Source organism: Equus przewalskii, chromosome 3, assembly GCF_037783145.1.
Source record: "Equus przewalskii isolate Varuska chromosome 3, EquPr2, whole genome shotgun sequence".
NCBI classification, from domain to species: Eukaryota; Metazoa; Chordata; class Mammalia; order Perissodactyla; family Equidae; genus Equus; species Equus przewalskii.
Genome location: NC_091833.1, coordinates 31,266,336 through 31,281,218, shown reverse-complemented (window position 1 = coordinate 31,281,218; position 14,883 = coordinate 31,266,336). Strand labels below are relative to the sequence as shown.

Below are 14,883 nucleotides of genomic sequence, written 5' to 3'. Positions count from 1 at the left end.
TCGGTGTGTGTGCTGAGCTGAAGCACATTGAACTGGTCACTGTTTCCTGGCAGGCGGGACCTCTCACGTGCTGGGCCCTTGTCTCCTCTCTTTCCAGAAGCCCTCTCAGCATGCTCTGCCGCATGCACTGAATTGCTTTGTTTATCTGTCGGTGAATTCTGTGTGCACAGGTTGGCAGGGACTCCTGGGTGACTCTGGATGGGTCCTCAGCCCCTGCCACTTAGTCTTCATTGCCGTTCTAGTAGTTTGGTGTTCCGTGTAGCCCTTCCTACAGACCAGTGACAATGCATGTTTAGGCTTCTTGGCTATATTGTTTATTATTCATAAATAAGTTGGGGGTTTGAATTTATCAGTCTTCTGTGAGTTTGGTCGCTGTGAGTCAGATCTCTCTCTCTTGAGCTGTCTCTGGGGAATGATCAAATTGCATTTCTGAATCTCAAGGCTGAAGACCAGACCCAGAATGCTGTCATCCCTCTGATTCTCTGTGATTTTCAAAAAATATAGCAATGATAATATATGTTTAAGGTATTTGTCTAAGGTGGAATTGTAATGTTGAAATATCATAATGGAATCCCCTGACAAGATGGCGCAGGGACATCTCGTGAGTAGAGTTGAGAAGCTGGGCCAAGCCAGGGCTGGAGGCCCCTGACGCCACTGTTCTCAGCTCACCTCTAAAGTCGGTGTGCCCCTTCTGCTGGACCTGAGCAGGAGGTCCCTGGGGGGTTTTGCACACGAGCTTTTTCTTTGTGTAAAGGATCGAAGGAATTTGTCTGGCGAGCCTCTCCTCAGAGGGGGAGCAAGGTGGTGTGTGGAGACTGGGAGCCAGACAGGAAAAACAGCCTGCGAGCTGAGCTGGAGACCGCGTAGTGCGGTTTAACGCACAGATGTTTGTTGAGCTCCTGCTGCGTGCCAGGGGCTGTGGAAGGTACTGGAGAAACAGAGAGGAATAAGATGTGCCCTCAGCTCTAGAGGAACTCAGCGTGCTGGGGGTGGTGCAAAAACAAAACAGAACACAGCGTCTCAGGGTGGAAGGAGAGAGAGAAGGCACCAGAGTGTCCTTCCGTGTCCTCGCTCTTCCAGCAGCTGCCCCGCTCCCAGGCCAGGAGGAGCGCTTCTCCCTGCCCCCTCTGCCCGCTGATTAGACAGGGGCCGGCCGCCCGGGCTCAGGTGGGCCGGCCGGGATCTCTGCCAGGAGTATGGAGAGCGAGGCCTGGGCTGCAGCCGGTGAGAGTTCAGGGCCCGCAGGCGGAGCGGAGGCGGTCTGCGGAGAACCAGGAGACCCGGGGAGAGGCCGGGCGCACAGGAGGAGAGCTAGAGGGCATGGCCGTCTGCTGGCCCCCTCCCGGGCTTGGTGTCCCGAGCTCCCGGTGTGTGTGCAGAGCGCCATGTCTCTCCAAGTCCCATTTGATGGAATGTTCCAGAAGAGAAAGGTGCAGGAAGGGCCCGTCCCCGCTGAGCCTTGCAGCCCGTGGCCGGCGCTGTGGCGCCTTCCTCCTTCTGGGACAGGACGAGCTTGCTCTCTGTGCAGGGACTCGCGGCCTAAGAAGTCTGGTCTCTTAATTTTTCAAAACTTTGGTCTGAATTTTATATAAAGTTTTCCCAGCTGAGCTGTGAGGACAAAGGAAAGGCGTTGGTTTCACGTTGGTTTTGTTCACAGATTGGCCTCCAGAGAAGACAGCAGCGTCTTCCCGAAGGCCCAGGAGCGGCAGAGAGGTGAGAGGAGGCCACGGTGGGCAACGGCCAGAGCGGGAGGATCCGGAAACTCCGCTCTCGTCGGCATCTTTTGCTAGAGTCTTTCCTTTACAAATGTTCAAATTCGTGAAAAAAACTGTGTTTGAGGAGGAAAAGGTCCCTTTGCCCAGCTTCCCCTTAGGACGAGGTCGTCTGCGAGGCGCACCTGACCTCCTCTTTGCTCGGGCCTGTCGTCCACCCTTCGCACAGTTAACTTTCCCACAGGTGTTGCCTTGGCTACGACGCGTGGGATCTTGATGTGTGTCATTGAAAACATTGAAAACATTGTCTTACATCTTAGATACAACCACCCGTGATCAGGAACAGATTTAATGTTCCAGCAGTCGACTTTTTTTGTCGTAGTTGTTTCTGATTTTTCACACTTTGTTTGAAAAGTCCTAGTGTGTACAAGTGATTGTTTTCTGCATTTACTTTCCTAATGGCCTAGTATTTGATTAGTTATGACAGAAGGCACATCTACACTTTTCAAAAGTTGTTTCAGGAGCTGCCAGCTTAGGATGGTTTAACATGGAGTCTCAGTTTTTTATGTTCTTCCTTATAAGAAATTAGTGTTTGGGTTGTTTCTTTGACAGTCTTGCAGTTTTGGCTCTTCAGGGACTGCAGCCAATGTGGACACTCACATACCTCGCCAGGCCAGGGGCATGTCAGCAGGGGCTTGGCCCTGCAGCGGATGGCAGAGCAGGGACCTTTGGAGAGGGCTGGCAGTCACTCTCTCTTGTCTGGCCCCGAAACTTTGAGAGGCATTCAACTACAGCAAAACGAGAATGGATAGTTTTGAGACAGACGATCCTAACTTTAAATGCATTTCAGAGAATTTCAGAGCACGGGGAGTGTTGTTGCTCATTGTGTGGCGGACGGAACAGGAAGAGAAAGGCATCTTCAGTGCACACTTCGTTGATCTTGATACTTCTTATTTTAGGAAATCTCACCCAGTGTGGTCCCTGAAGAAAAATTACCCCAAAGGAGCATGCGGTTGTTTTTCATATGAAATATTTGGTTTGTGTACTTAATAAAAAATAAGGTTTATGATGTTTTCTTTTCATGATCAGCTTTGACATTCTTATTGTAGAAGATGAGTTTCTGTGAACAGAACCCCCATATACAGCATTTTACCTATAGGAAATAAGGGGGCCCCACTTCAGTCGTTTTCTATATTATTACTTGAGAAAAACATGTCTCTGATGTCCTTAATGCCACATCAACTTAATTAGTAACATGGTAGAATATGAACTTATTGTTTGAGAGGTTCTGTCCTTAGTGTGGGGCATTTATGAATCCTATTGCCTATCCATTTCTTCAGTTTTCTATCATGTTTCTTTTGTATGTTTTGTTGGTTTGTAATTTGGGCTACACATTCGTATATATATTCACATATATATATTCAACACATATATATTCATATATACGTTCAACGGTTTTTCATTATTTTATGTGCCTTTTATCACAATATGGTATCATTCTTATAACATGTTCCATTTCAGTGGTTAATTTGTTTTCTCCTACTTAGTTCATTTTTTACTGTGCAAAACTTGCTCTAGCTGAAATTACGTTGCAGTGGAGTGGGAGAGAATTCACTCATTCTTAACCTATGTCAATTTTTGCTGCTATTATTGGGTATTGTCTTAGTTTCAGATTTTTTTCCTATCTCAATGTGATTTCTATTAAGAGGGAGCACACCCAGATTTATGTATTTTTGGCTTAAAATCAGTTTTCTTTTATATAATAAATGCTGTTCCTTGTGCTTGCATATATCTGAGCCCCCTGCAATTTAATTGCAGTCTGCTGTGGTCTTTCTGGTACTTTGTCCCTTACTGACAGCACGTGGTTGGATCAGGCCGCGGGGGCTCTCCAGGCCTAGTCTAGGACGCAGGTCATCAGCCTTGGTCCTGCCTGGCCTCTGTCTATCTCTGCAGGGTTATCTCTGAGCACGGACATACACATACCAGTTCATATGGTGTTTAAAATTGTATTGTTAAATGTCATCTCTTCTGCTCAGTACAATTATTTAAATCATCTTTGAATCCTTAGCATGTCATTGTCCATGGAGCATAGTAGGTGCTTTGTAAACACTTACTCTGTGGATGCTTATAAGAGTGGTATTGGACTTTTCTTTCTTTGAATGTAAGGGGCCAGGCAAAGAGAAGGGGGTACAAACGACACTAGTAAGATGGAGTGCTCACTCCACTGTCAGTGGAGAAAACCATGTCTTCAGTTTGGGGAGCATCTCTTTTTGAATATACATTTATGTGTATTATTTATACATAAAATAATTTATGGTTAAGTTTATTAAAGCTTAGTTTTGTCTCAAATGGATTGTTAGCTCTTTGACCCAGGCCACGTCTTAATATTACCTCTGTTTCTTCTCCTTTATCTCCACGTGGGTAGTAGGCCCTCTGTACTTGCTGATTTGAAATAAAGCAAAGAAATAAACATACCTCTCAGCTGTTGTGTGAATTGAAAAGTCTGTGCCTGTCATCGTACTGGGCAGGGAGCTTTTTTAGTGCACAGAGCATATTGTGTTTCTCTCTTTACCCACAACGTGTAGCACAATGTCTGAATTTTAGTAGGAATTTGGTAACTCTTGGTAGTTGTGTTGACTAATCTCCTTGGAAGAAAGGAACTTTATAAACCACAGATGTTAATGAGATCATAAATTGACTGGATCCTGGGCTTACAAGCGTTTGAAAAGTTACTGTTATTGGAATGCAAAATGGTTAAGCTCTGCTCTCTTTCTTCACTCAGACTGTGCATGTTCCTTTGACTTGTTAAGCGAAGAACACCTCTCCTCGCTTCCCTGCAGGCCGCCATGGCTGCCGTGGACAGCTTCTACCTCTTGTACAGGGAAATCGCCAGGTCCTGCAATTGCTACATGGAAGCTCTAGCCTTGGTTGGAGCCTGGTATACGGCCAGGAAGAGCATCACTGTCGTCTGTGACTTTTACAGCCTGGTCAGGCTGCATTTTATCCCTCGCCTGGTGAGCAGAGCAGATCTGATCAAGCAGTATGGAAGATGGGCAGTTGTGAGCGGTACGAAATGAGGTGTCAATTCTTGCCTAATTTAACATCGAAATTAATCTTTCCTGTTTAAGTCGTGTTTAAGTTGGATGCATTATTCAAAGAGTTACTGCGTTTAGTGTGATGTTTTCATGGGAACATGTTGATAAAAAAATGAAGCTTCTCACTTGTGTTAGCCGTATGCTCTCACTTCCCCACCACCCTGTCTTGGAAGACTGCTCCTACAGTTTGTCCTCCTTGTTCTGCCCTCCTCCCCTAGGCCTGCTCCAGCCCACCATTCTGCCCCTTGCTTGTCCTTTTTGCTCTCTCTGTTGAAATTGTCCCTAGAAACTGTCACCACTTTCAGAAATGCTCCCCTTATTTTAAATTTCATTTTAATTTGTCATTGTTTCCCAGGGAAGTACCTTCTGGCCCTCATTCAAGCCAGATATAAGTTTGAAAACAGTTTCCTGCTGTGTCTCATAGTCGGCCTGGTGACTGTAAACGGCTCCTCCAATGCCTGTCAGGGCGGCTGGGAGAGTGTGTGACCAGCATGGATCATTCATGTTATTGATTCGGCATTGTGCTTGACCGACCAATATTAGAATTTGGTTTATTTCTCGTGTGAATCTTTCTCTGATTAAACCCGGAAAAGGGATATCTAAGGTTCGTTTTAAAGGTTGCCACATGACATGGGCGTGCCCACTCTTCCTGGCTTGTATTGTAGGCGCAACAGATGGGATTGGAAGGGCCTATGCAGAGGAGCTAGCAAGCCGTGGTCTCAACATCGTCCTGATTAGTCGGAACCAAGAGAAGTTGCAGATGGTTGCTAAGGACATAGCTGACACCTACAAAGTGGAAACCGATATTATAGTCGCGGACTTCAGCAGCGGCCGTGAGATCTACGACCCGATTCGAGAAGCCCTAAAAGACAAGGACATTGGCATCTTGGTAAACAACGTAGCGGTGTTTTATCCCTACCCCCAGTATTTTACTCAGGTCTCCGAGGACAAACTCTGGGACATCATCAATGTGAACATTGCTGCGGCCAGTTTGATGGTCCATATAGTGTTACCGGGAATGGTGGAGAGAAAGAAGGGCGCGGTCGTCACTATCTCTTCCGGCTCCTGCTGCAAACCGACTCCCCAGCTGGCTGCATTTTCTGCTTCTAAGGTAATGAATTCCTGGTTGGAAAATGCAATCATAATGCAATAGGACATTCATCACAATGGTTTGGTCCAATTTGTTGGGCTCTTTGTCAGCAACTCATGTTTTCCTATGCTGTATTTTCTCCTGAAATGATAGTAAACAAGCCTACTTTCTCCTGAATTTTCCTCCAGGTTCTTGAAAAAGTAAATGTCTTTTGCCTGCTCTGTTTCAACAGGCTTATTTAGACCACTTCAGCAGAGCGCTGCAGTATGAGTATGCTTCTAAAGGAATCTTTGTACAGAGTCTGATCCCCTTCTATGTGGCTACCAACATGACCACACCCGGCAGCTTCCTGCACAAGTGCCCGTGGCTGGTGCCTTCGCCAAAAGTATACGCACATCATGCTGTTTCTACCCTTGGCATTTCAAAAAGGACCACGGGATACTGGTCCCATTCTATCCAGGTAACAGTATGTGCTCAGCTCTTGTAATTAGGTTAATGCGTCCTAAACCTTCCTAAATGATACATGGGGATCTGATTGAAGCCTAATGCTGAAAGACGAGAACTGCAAATTCTGATTCTTAAACCTGATACTCTCAAAGGTTCTGGTTATTAAATTCTCTTTTGTGGAATTACTATATTAAGAACATTCAAAAGTTTAATCTACGTGGCACCTGAGCGAGGAAATATGCTGCTTTAATATAAGTAGATGGTAGCAGTATAAAAATGCTAAGTATTATATGGGAATTTCAAAGTAAAAAGATTCTAGTCATGGCTGACAGGTACCTCTAAATCAATAGTGTAATCCCAAAGCATGAAATGACAAAATAGGTTTATATTTCATATAACCATTATGTTAGATAATATCTCAGTATATTCTTGGACGCATTTGTTCAAGAAACGTAGAATTTTTTTTTTTAAGTTTATTGTTCAGGCATGACAAAGATTTGGGGCCTTAGTACTTTAAAGAGTAACTGTTAAATATTTGAACATGTGCTTCTAAGTGTTAGATAAAGAACTTGATGGTTTGTTGTAATAGATTTGTGTTTCTTTATCTGACATAGTAAGTAGATGTGCCCTAGTTTAGAATTGTTTTTTCTTTAATCTGTAGAGTTTTCTTCATTACCAAATATTTTTGGGATTCTTTGCATAAAGATAAATTTACCAGTACTGAATAAATAGATAAGTAAGTCAACGTTAATTTTTAGTTTCATCAAAGTTTTGGCTAAAAGTTTCTTTAATAAGAAACAGCTTTATTTAAGTGTTATTTCTAGGTCCTTAATTACTGGGGAAAAGCAGAGAAGCCTAAAAAGTAGTTTTAGAAGGCACTGACCTTGAAGTTCCCTGAGAAATGAAGACATGGTAAGGTCGGGGTTCAGATGCATAGATATTTTGACTGCATTTATAAAACACCAGTATTTTAGTTACAATTAAACTTTGTTCACATTGATGAACTTTTCTTGAGATGTATTTTTCTGCCAAGAAATTCTGGTCAGCTAATTTAATTCCTAGGGTAGTTTTCTATACAGACCTGTTAAGATTTTCCATTTTTTCCTATTTTCATTTTTATTTTACTCAAATTATTTTCAACATTATCAGTTTTTTTTTCAATTTTACAACAAAAGTTTGATTCTTCAGTCGCTGTTTTGTCCACAGCACATGTTTCTGATGGCTTTGCCATTGTGACTTTTGTAATCATTTCTTCTGAATGCAGTTTTCTCAGATTGCAAAGGTCTGAGTTTTGTCAAGAGTTCAATCCTCTGTCTTTAGCCTATAAGAAATTTACTGTATGGAGTTTGATATGCCAAACGTACTGTGTAAAGTTTTGTTTTGTGCTGTTTATTTCAGTTAGTCTTCTACATTTGAATTAAAAGAGAACGATAGTATTTATTTCTTGACAAGATGCGGTGATAAGACTGAATATGAGGAGTTGAAGGAAGGGAAGAAGCAAAACATATTTTCAGGTTTTTGGCATCAGAAGCTCAGTGGTGCCTCTCACTCAGCAGTGAGAGGAGGAGGTCAGGTTTGGGGAGAAATAGTAAGAGCTCTACACATGCTGGATTTGAAGGTTCTGGGGAAGAGTGAGGAGCAGTGCAGTTGGCAGCTGCGGGGGTTGGCGCTCAGTGAGGGGTTTGTATGGAGGTGAAGGCTGACAGGTCAGCAGCATTTAGCTGGGTGGTAAGCTGTGGAGTGGGGGACATCATCCACATCACCCAAGGAGAGTGTGTAGAGAAGACAGCTTGGTCAGAGACTCACGGAACTCCAGCGTTCCAGGGGAAGGTGGAGAAGACCCAGTGAAGGAGGCTGAGGGGGCGGCCAGAGGGATTGGTGGGAGAGCCCGAGGGCGGGACATGGCTCCAAGGGGAGAGGTGGTTTTCAGCGGAGGAATACTCATCAGTGACGTGTGATGCCGTCTGTCCCATGGCATAAGGACCAACGTGTGGCTGTTGGGTTTAGAATGTTGGAAATCCTCTGTGACCTTGAGGAAAGCAGTTTTGGAGGCATTTTAGGGAGCAGCCAGGTTGCACTGAGTAGATGAGTGTGGAGAAGATGGGGACATAGAAACAGCGCGCTCAAGGAATAAGGCAGGCAGGCCGTGGCTGGCGAGAGACGGATTGCGTCCAGGGAAGGAGTTTTGTTAGTTAATCTATTTAAGTTAGGAGAGACTCGATTGTAATTACATGTTGGAGGGAAGGGGCATGTGGAGAAGAAATCTTAAAGACTGGAGGGAGAGGGCACAGTTCCCCGGAAGTAGAGGGGGTAGGACGAGAGCACAGGTGGAGGGGAAATGATGTGGACAATTAAAAACAACTAGAAAGTGACGGAGGCGAGAGGAGAGGCTTCAAGTCCACATGGGAGCGGAGGGCCTCTTGTCTGGTGGCTCCCGGAGTTCCGGGTCTTCGGGGGTGAGGGTGAGTGGGAGGGAGTTAGAAGCCAGCACAGGGTGAGGAGGTTGGAGATAACCATTGTGAAGAAGGGAGAGTGAGACGCCTGGGAAACATCGAGGGTGGCTGAGCGGAGATGAGGCCCCGAGGGCTGATGGGGCCTAGAAGCTGGTAGGGCATCAGTCTGTGGGGCTTTTCCCCAGCAACACCCAGCATATTCCATAGGTATGTGTTTCCCTCTTGAAGCCACTTCAAAGTGGCATCTAAAGGAATGTCAGCACGTGTTCCTGAGAAGGTCGTGTGTTAAGTGAGCATTTCTAAGTCTGTGTTTGTGCTGAGCCTGCACGGAGGTCAGGGAGCAGATTTCCTCACTCCCTCCCCGGGCCTCAGCCGCCTCACACACGTCCTCGCTTCCCCACCGATGCCTGTGAAACAGCACTTCTCAACGGGAGTGGCGTCAGAGCTGAGTCACACCCATGGCTTCTTGCTTTCTCAGCACCATCCATGTAATTTAACAATTGCACCTGCTGTATATTATGCTAGTTGTCTTAATAAAGATTTGCAAGCAGGAAATAGAAAACAATGATTTGGACTTAAAAAACAGCTGGAAAGGAGTCAAACATATTTGTTTTACTTGTTAACTAGTTATCAGTATTGATTTAGGAGTATTTCCTGTCATTTTCAGAAGTAGCGCTAGGCAACATTAAGTCGTCAGCTTCGGAACACTTAGTAAGGTTGGCAGGAAAAGAAGAGCCGTTCTATTATAGCTTTCTCTTGGTGGTGTTTGACATAAAGGCCAGAAATGTTCTGGTATGTGCTTGGTCAAAAAATCAGTTAACTTGGCGTCTTGACCAGTAAGTCTCTTGCTTATGAGGACCGTGCTCCAGGTGATAGGATTGCTGGAGAAAGCTCCGGGAATCGGGAGTGGAGTGGGAGAAGTCTGGGATCTGAGCTCTCTGCATTGGCTCGCAGTCTATTCTCAATTTCTTCCTACTTTTGATATGTTTGTTCAGACATGCTATTGGATGAGGAAAACGTGGCGTTTCGGGGGGAGGTGGAGCTAGGTGGAAATGAGAAGGCCTGGGGCTGGCCGCACGTTGAAATGTAGGTGAGGGACCAAGGGACTCAGGCTGATAGCTGTGTCAGAGGGTAAAGCCCTTCCTCAGCTCCGTTTCCCACGCCTGCTGGACAGGGGACGTTAATTACACACCGTCACAGCGGCTTTTATACCTTGAAAGAACTCCAGTTTAAGGATCCAGCTCATGTTCTTTGGGATCTCGTCCATCCTTTTCATTCCCATTTATTTCTTACCTCTTTGAGTCCCACCTGGCTCAGTTTCTGGGGATGTCTGTCATTTGCATTTTCATTGCTAATGCAAATCTCCAGCAAGCTGAACGCGTCCATTACTGTTGACTTCCTCCTCTTGGCTCAGGAGCCCCAAGTCTTCCTGAGCAGCAGTCACTGCAGGGCCCATGCCGCATCAGGATTGGTCACTGGTCAGTTTTGCTGCAGAGGAGCAGCTCCTTTCTTAGGACAGACGGGCAGGAGCCCTGAGCATGCACGAAGCCTTAGAGAGCCCAAAATCCACCCCTCCTCTCTCTCTTGCACCGTCCCCCCAACACTCTCTCTCTCCCTGCCTTACATCCCTTGGGTACTCTTGTAGTTCCGAGTGCCCAGAGACTTGGCGTTCCTTTCCGGTAACTGTTGTTATCTAAACAGGTCGATGAGTCAGCCCTTCAGTTGATCTGTCAATACCCAGAGGATGCAATTCTCCCCTCCTCTTCCATCAGCTCTTTCCACCAAGCTCTTTCCATCCTGCTACCCAGGGTGCTGAAACCTTGGGATGAGGCAGAGATGGTGTGCCAGTGGCGTCTTGCCAGTGGCGTCTCCACATGCAGCACCCTAGGAAACTGGCAAAATCCACCTTGATGCTGGTCCCCCTGCAGTAGACAGTGGTCAGGAATGGAAATTGAAACAGATTTTTACATGTCTATTCTTTCTCGCTAATACTGAAAAAAATGTGCTGTGAAGGGGGTCCAGTTATCTTGTCTGCCTCAGGTGCCTAGATGTTTCAGTGTCACCCTACTTACAGGTCCTCCTAAGGGACTTTACGCTGACCTCGTTTGTCTCCTTGGAATTAGAACCTTTCGAAAGAGTGGCTCCAAGGAGGAGTATCCAGGTATTTTTTTCCCATGAAATCCTGGCTCTTTAAAGAGGTCTTAAGAGACCTTAGTTATTTCCCCAGAAAGTTACCCACAGTTCCGGGCCAGATCTTGGGCTGCTGTGTCTGACTGGTAAGGGGAGCTTCTGTAGAACCTCTGTGAAGGGCTGTGGCTCTGGAACTGTTGTCCCGCGGTTCACGGTACTGGGACTCCTCCTTATTGTATGGTTCCCTGGAGTTGCCGAGTAACCTGAGTCTGTTTATTAAGGAGAGGCGGGGTGTCCTCTTATACTTCTGTTCAAGGCTAGAGTTTCAGCACTTGCCAGAGGCCTGTTTATCTCCCTTCCTTAACATACAAGGTGTTAGAACTTCCGCTCAGTCTCGGACAAATCGCCAGCATAGCGCAGTTTCTCCGCCTCAGCACTATTGGCATGTGGGGTTGGGTAACTGTTTGTGGGGTCATCCTGTGCATTGTAGGATGTTCAGCAGTGTCCTTGATCTCTACCCACCAGATACCAGTTAACACCACTACCCCAGTTGTGACGGCCAGTAATTTTTCTGGACATTGCCATATGTCCCCTGGGGGACACAGTGGCCCTGGTTGAGAACACCTGGGGCGAGCACATCAGCAGGACTCCCTCCTGGGATCTCCGAGCCATCCTCATCGCGTCTCAAGATGGTGTCCTAGGGTCCTGGTGTTTTTGACCCAGTTCTCGTGTTTATCTCAGCTCCCTCCTGCCCCTCAAACCCCAGTGTTCTCACATAGCACTACCACGTATGTGTTTATCTATTTCAGGCGCCTTTCATTCCGGGGATAGTTTGTGATTCTTAACCAAATGAACATGCGTTCCCATCACATCACATTAGGTGAATGCGGGGTTGTATTACTGCTTGAAGGTCTCCCCAGCCTCACGGGAGAAGGGGGCAGTGGGTGGTGATCATGTGTCTCTTCCCACAGCCTAGCATCGGACCGTAGGCAGAGATGGCTGCTCAGTGCCGTAGCACCTCGGGGCCTTTCCCTTTTTTGTATTTAATGTGATAGGTGAGATTTGTTGTATTAAATCATATGCTGATCTATGAGCTTCTGTGTCGATGGCTTTGGGTGCTAACCTTATAACCTTTTTCTCTTTCATTTTTAGTTTCTCTTTGCACAGTATATGCCTGAATGGCTCTGGGTGTGGGGAGCAAATATTCTCAATCGTTCTTTACGTAAGGAGGCCTTATCCTGCAAAGCATGAAACTGGATGATGGTTTGGGAAGTTTTGCCAACTCATGGGAACCTGCAGTATTCTGACATTTGGAAGAACACATTTAATTTATCTTCTGTATTTTCTTTTATTACTGGTTATTTAGCATACTGTTGACTCATCATTTGCAAGGCAAACAAAATACTTTTAAAGAATGCTGTGGAAAAACCTCAAGGGCCACGTGGATGGCACAGAGTAAATAATGACCAAGGCACAAAAACGGACTGAGAAGACCTGGATTTTGATGTTTTTTTCTCTAAGCTGTTCAAAGTTGTGTGATTTCTGTTGTTCTCCGAGCCACAGCAATCTGATATGGAAATATACTTATATAGTATGACTTGTCAGCTCTTACAATTTTAGATGTTTTTTAAGGGAAATTATCTCGGTTGATGAATTATAGTATTGGTTTTCAAATGTTCATCAGGAAAGACCATTTAAAAGTGTTATTGTATAAGTAAGATTGCTAGTGTAGAACTCTGTGTGTTATACTGTATAGCTCTAGTTATTTGTCTGTCTGTGTATGAAAGTGCTGCTCTGCAATCGATATTCATTAGAGAACCATCCATGTATGTATATTGCGTGTGTCTCGGCAACTTTATTTATGGGTAAGTTACCTTAAAGGAGATTTCTTGTCAAGGTGGCTTAACATGGAACCTTATGAGGTATTAAAATTCTAGATTCTTATCATACTACACAAGCCTACCCAATTTTGTGCTACATATTTGCCTTGTATAATATTACTTACTACTGTCTTTTTTTTTTTTTTACTCTACTATGGAATTAATTCATTCCTAGATTTGGACATGTAATGGTTGACTCTCAGTCATCTCTTATTTTATGATTATTGTGGATAAGTAGTGAATTCTTAGCCTATGATCTTGACCCATTTTATAACTGAAATTTAGCCCTTTAGAAAGAGCTTGTTATATCTGGTTTTCGTATACTTTTCTATGTAATATTATTCCATTCCAGTAGCATTATTGGTGTAAGCATCAAGTATTTATGGAATAATAGTTAAAATATGGACAAATTACATGTGTGATATGATGTGTCTGTTCAAATAAGTTAGAAGCTCATTCTTGGTTTGTGTAATGAATTAACACATTATAGTGAATACTTTTATTGATGTGAAGATAATTATGCACAATCCTCCACAATATGGGTTAGCATTGAAACCTACTGTGAAATGTTTTTGGTTCAGGTCCTATAAAGCCAGACATTTTTGAGGACCACATATCTTTTGCTTTGACAATTGTAAATCACTATATGAATATGCCAATATGTGCAGATTAAAAATTCGGAGTTTAATATCCTGACACTGATGCAGGAAGTAGTAAGTTGACTGAAATCAGAACTTTCATGGAATTCTTTTCTCCTGAGACGATATTCCATTGGGAGTAGGCATAAGCACGCTTTATGTTATACCCACAATTTTGCCAGTGATGTTGCCTCGGTTTTTCCGAATCTGACTTGGACTCCAAAGATGAGTGGTTGAGTTCAGAAGTGCTTCCACTTAATCAGGCCTTCAGCACTTAAGGGGAGGACCTTCAGCTGTGAAAACTTCCACACTGGTGGTACTACATAACACTGAAGGTTTTGATGCCCTTAGCTTGGAAGCCTTTTTACCATATTTTGCAGTTTCCCTCACCCAACAATTTATGCTCATTAAGACTAGAAAAAATTTGACTTCATGCCACATTGACCTGAACTTTGGTGTGTAATAAGCAGCAGCAACTTTATGTAAAAATACCTTATTTATATCTAAGGTGTTATGTGGTACGGCAGTGTCTTACATGTACAGCTTAGGTATTGAACCGTTGCTTTATGATAAGAATAAATAAACCATGTCAGTGATGTTTTAAAATTCTATACTTGGCAGGACATATGTAAATAGGCTGATTGGCGCAAAGTTAGTTAAAGATCAAAACCAAGATGCTTCCTTAGGTTTTTCTCTTTCATAAAATACTTTTACCCAGAGCTCATTTGAGAGTCATGATTGGGCCACTGTAGGATGGGGTTTCTTATTAAGAATATGGGAAATAAGAACGTTTGAAATGATCCGTGAACTCAAAATTTAACAGTAAAAGAAGTTGCTTCTGGTTCTTTTGGAGGAGATTTTGCTCCAAATGTTTGTAAATTGGTTGTTTGGAATGAGAGATCCATTTTTTCCCATAGAAACAATCATTTAAAAATTATAAAAAATTAATCTATGAACACCTGTGGTAGTAATTCATTAAAAGCTGGTAATTCAGCAAGAAAATTGTACATAACCATGTGTCTAATAAGTCTTTTGAAACTACTGAGTTGACTTCTTGATCTCCTCCTCCTGATAGGTGAGTCAGATGGAGGTTGATTTTGATCTTTGGCTTTCCGCAATCTGGAGATGCCTGGGGGTTTTGCGGTGAGCCATTTCCTCGAGTTGGGGGGATGAAAGGTAGACTGTAGTGGGTTCAAGAAAGAGTGGGAAGAAAAAGGGAGACAGCAAGTAGAGACAGCTGAGGAGTTTTGTTTTGTTTTAACCTTAATTTAAAATCTTGTCACATTTTGGAACCAGAGGGTTGGGGGTTGTCCTCAGTCTTGACATTGTGTGCCCTTGAAAACCAAGTTGTCTCTCTGTGTCTCTATCTCAGTATTGGCTCTGCTGTTAATCTTTACAATAGCATTTAGTTTGAATAAAGATTTACCTTCCCATGGAA

At 44.1% G+C, this 14,883-nt stretch overlaps 1 protein-coding gene across 6 annotated transcripts in view; it reads left to right on the top strand.

The window, feature by feature from the left end:
- Positions 1 to 14,883, top strand: part of HSDL1 (hydroxysteroid dehydrogenase like 1) — a 20,720-nt gene extending 5,837 nt beyond the window's left edge. Inside the window, exons 1-6 of one of the 6 annotated variants that reach the window (XM_070613954.1) lie at positions 1,008 to 1,224; positions 1,658 to 1,713; positions 4,495 to 4,778; positions 5,473 to 5,918; positions 6,130 to 6,357; positions 12,080 to 14,883. In XM_070613954.1, the coding sequence (XP_070470055.1) occupies positions 4,559 to 4,778; positions 5,473 to 5,918; positions 6,130 to 6,357; positions 12,080 to 12,178 (993 nt within the window). In that variant the 5' untranslated portion in view covers positions 1,008 to 1,224; positions 1,658 to 1,713; positions 4,495 to 4,558 and the 3' untranslated portion in view covers positions 12,179 to 14,883. Of the gene's footprint in view, positions 1 to 1,007; positions 1,225 to 1,657; positions 1,714 to 4,494; positions 4,779 to 5,472; positions 5,919 to 6,129; positions 6,358 to 12,079 lie in introns of those variants that run through there. The other 5 variants (XM_070613951.1, XM_070613953.1, XM_070613956.1 and 2 more) reach the window with 5 other exon arrangements.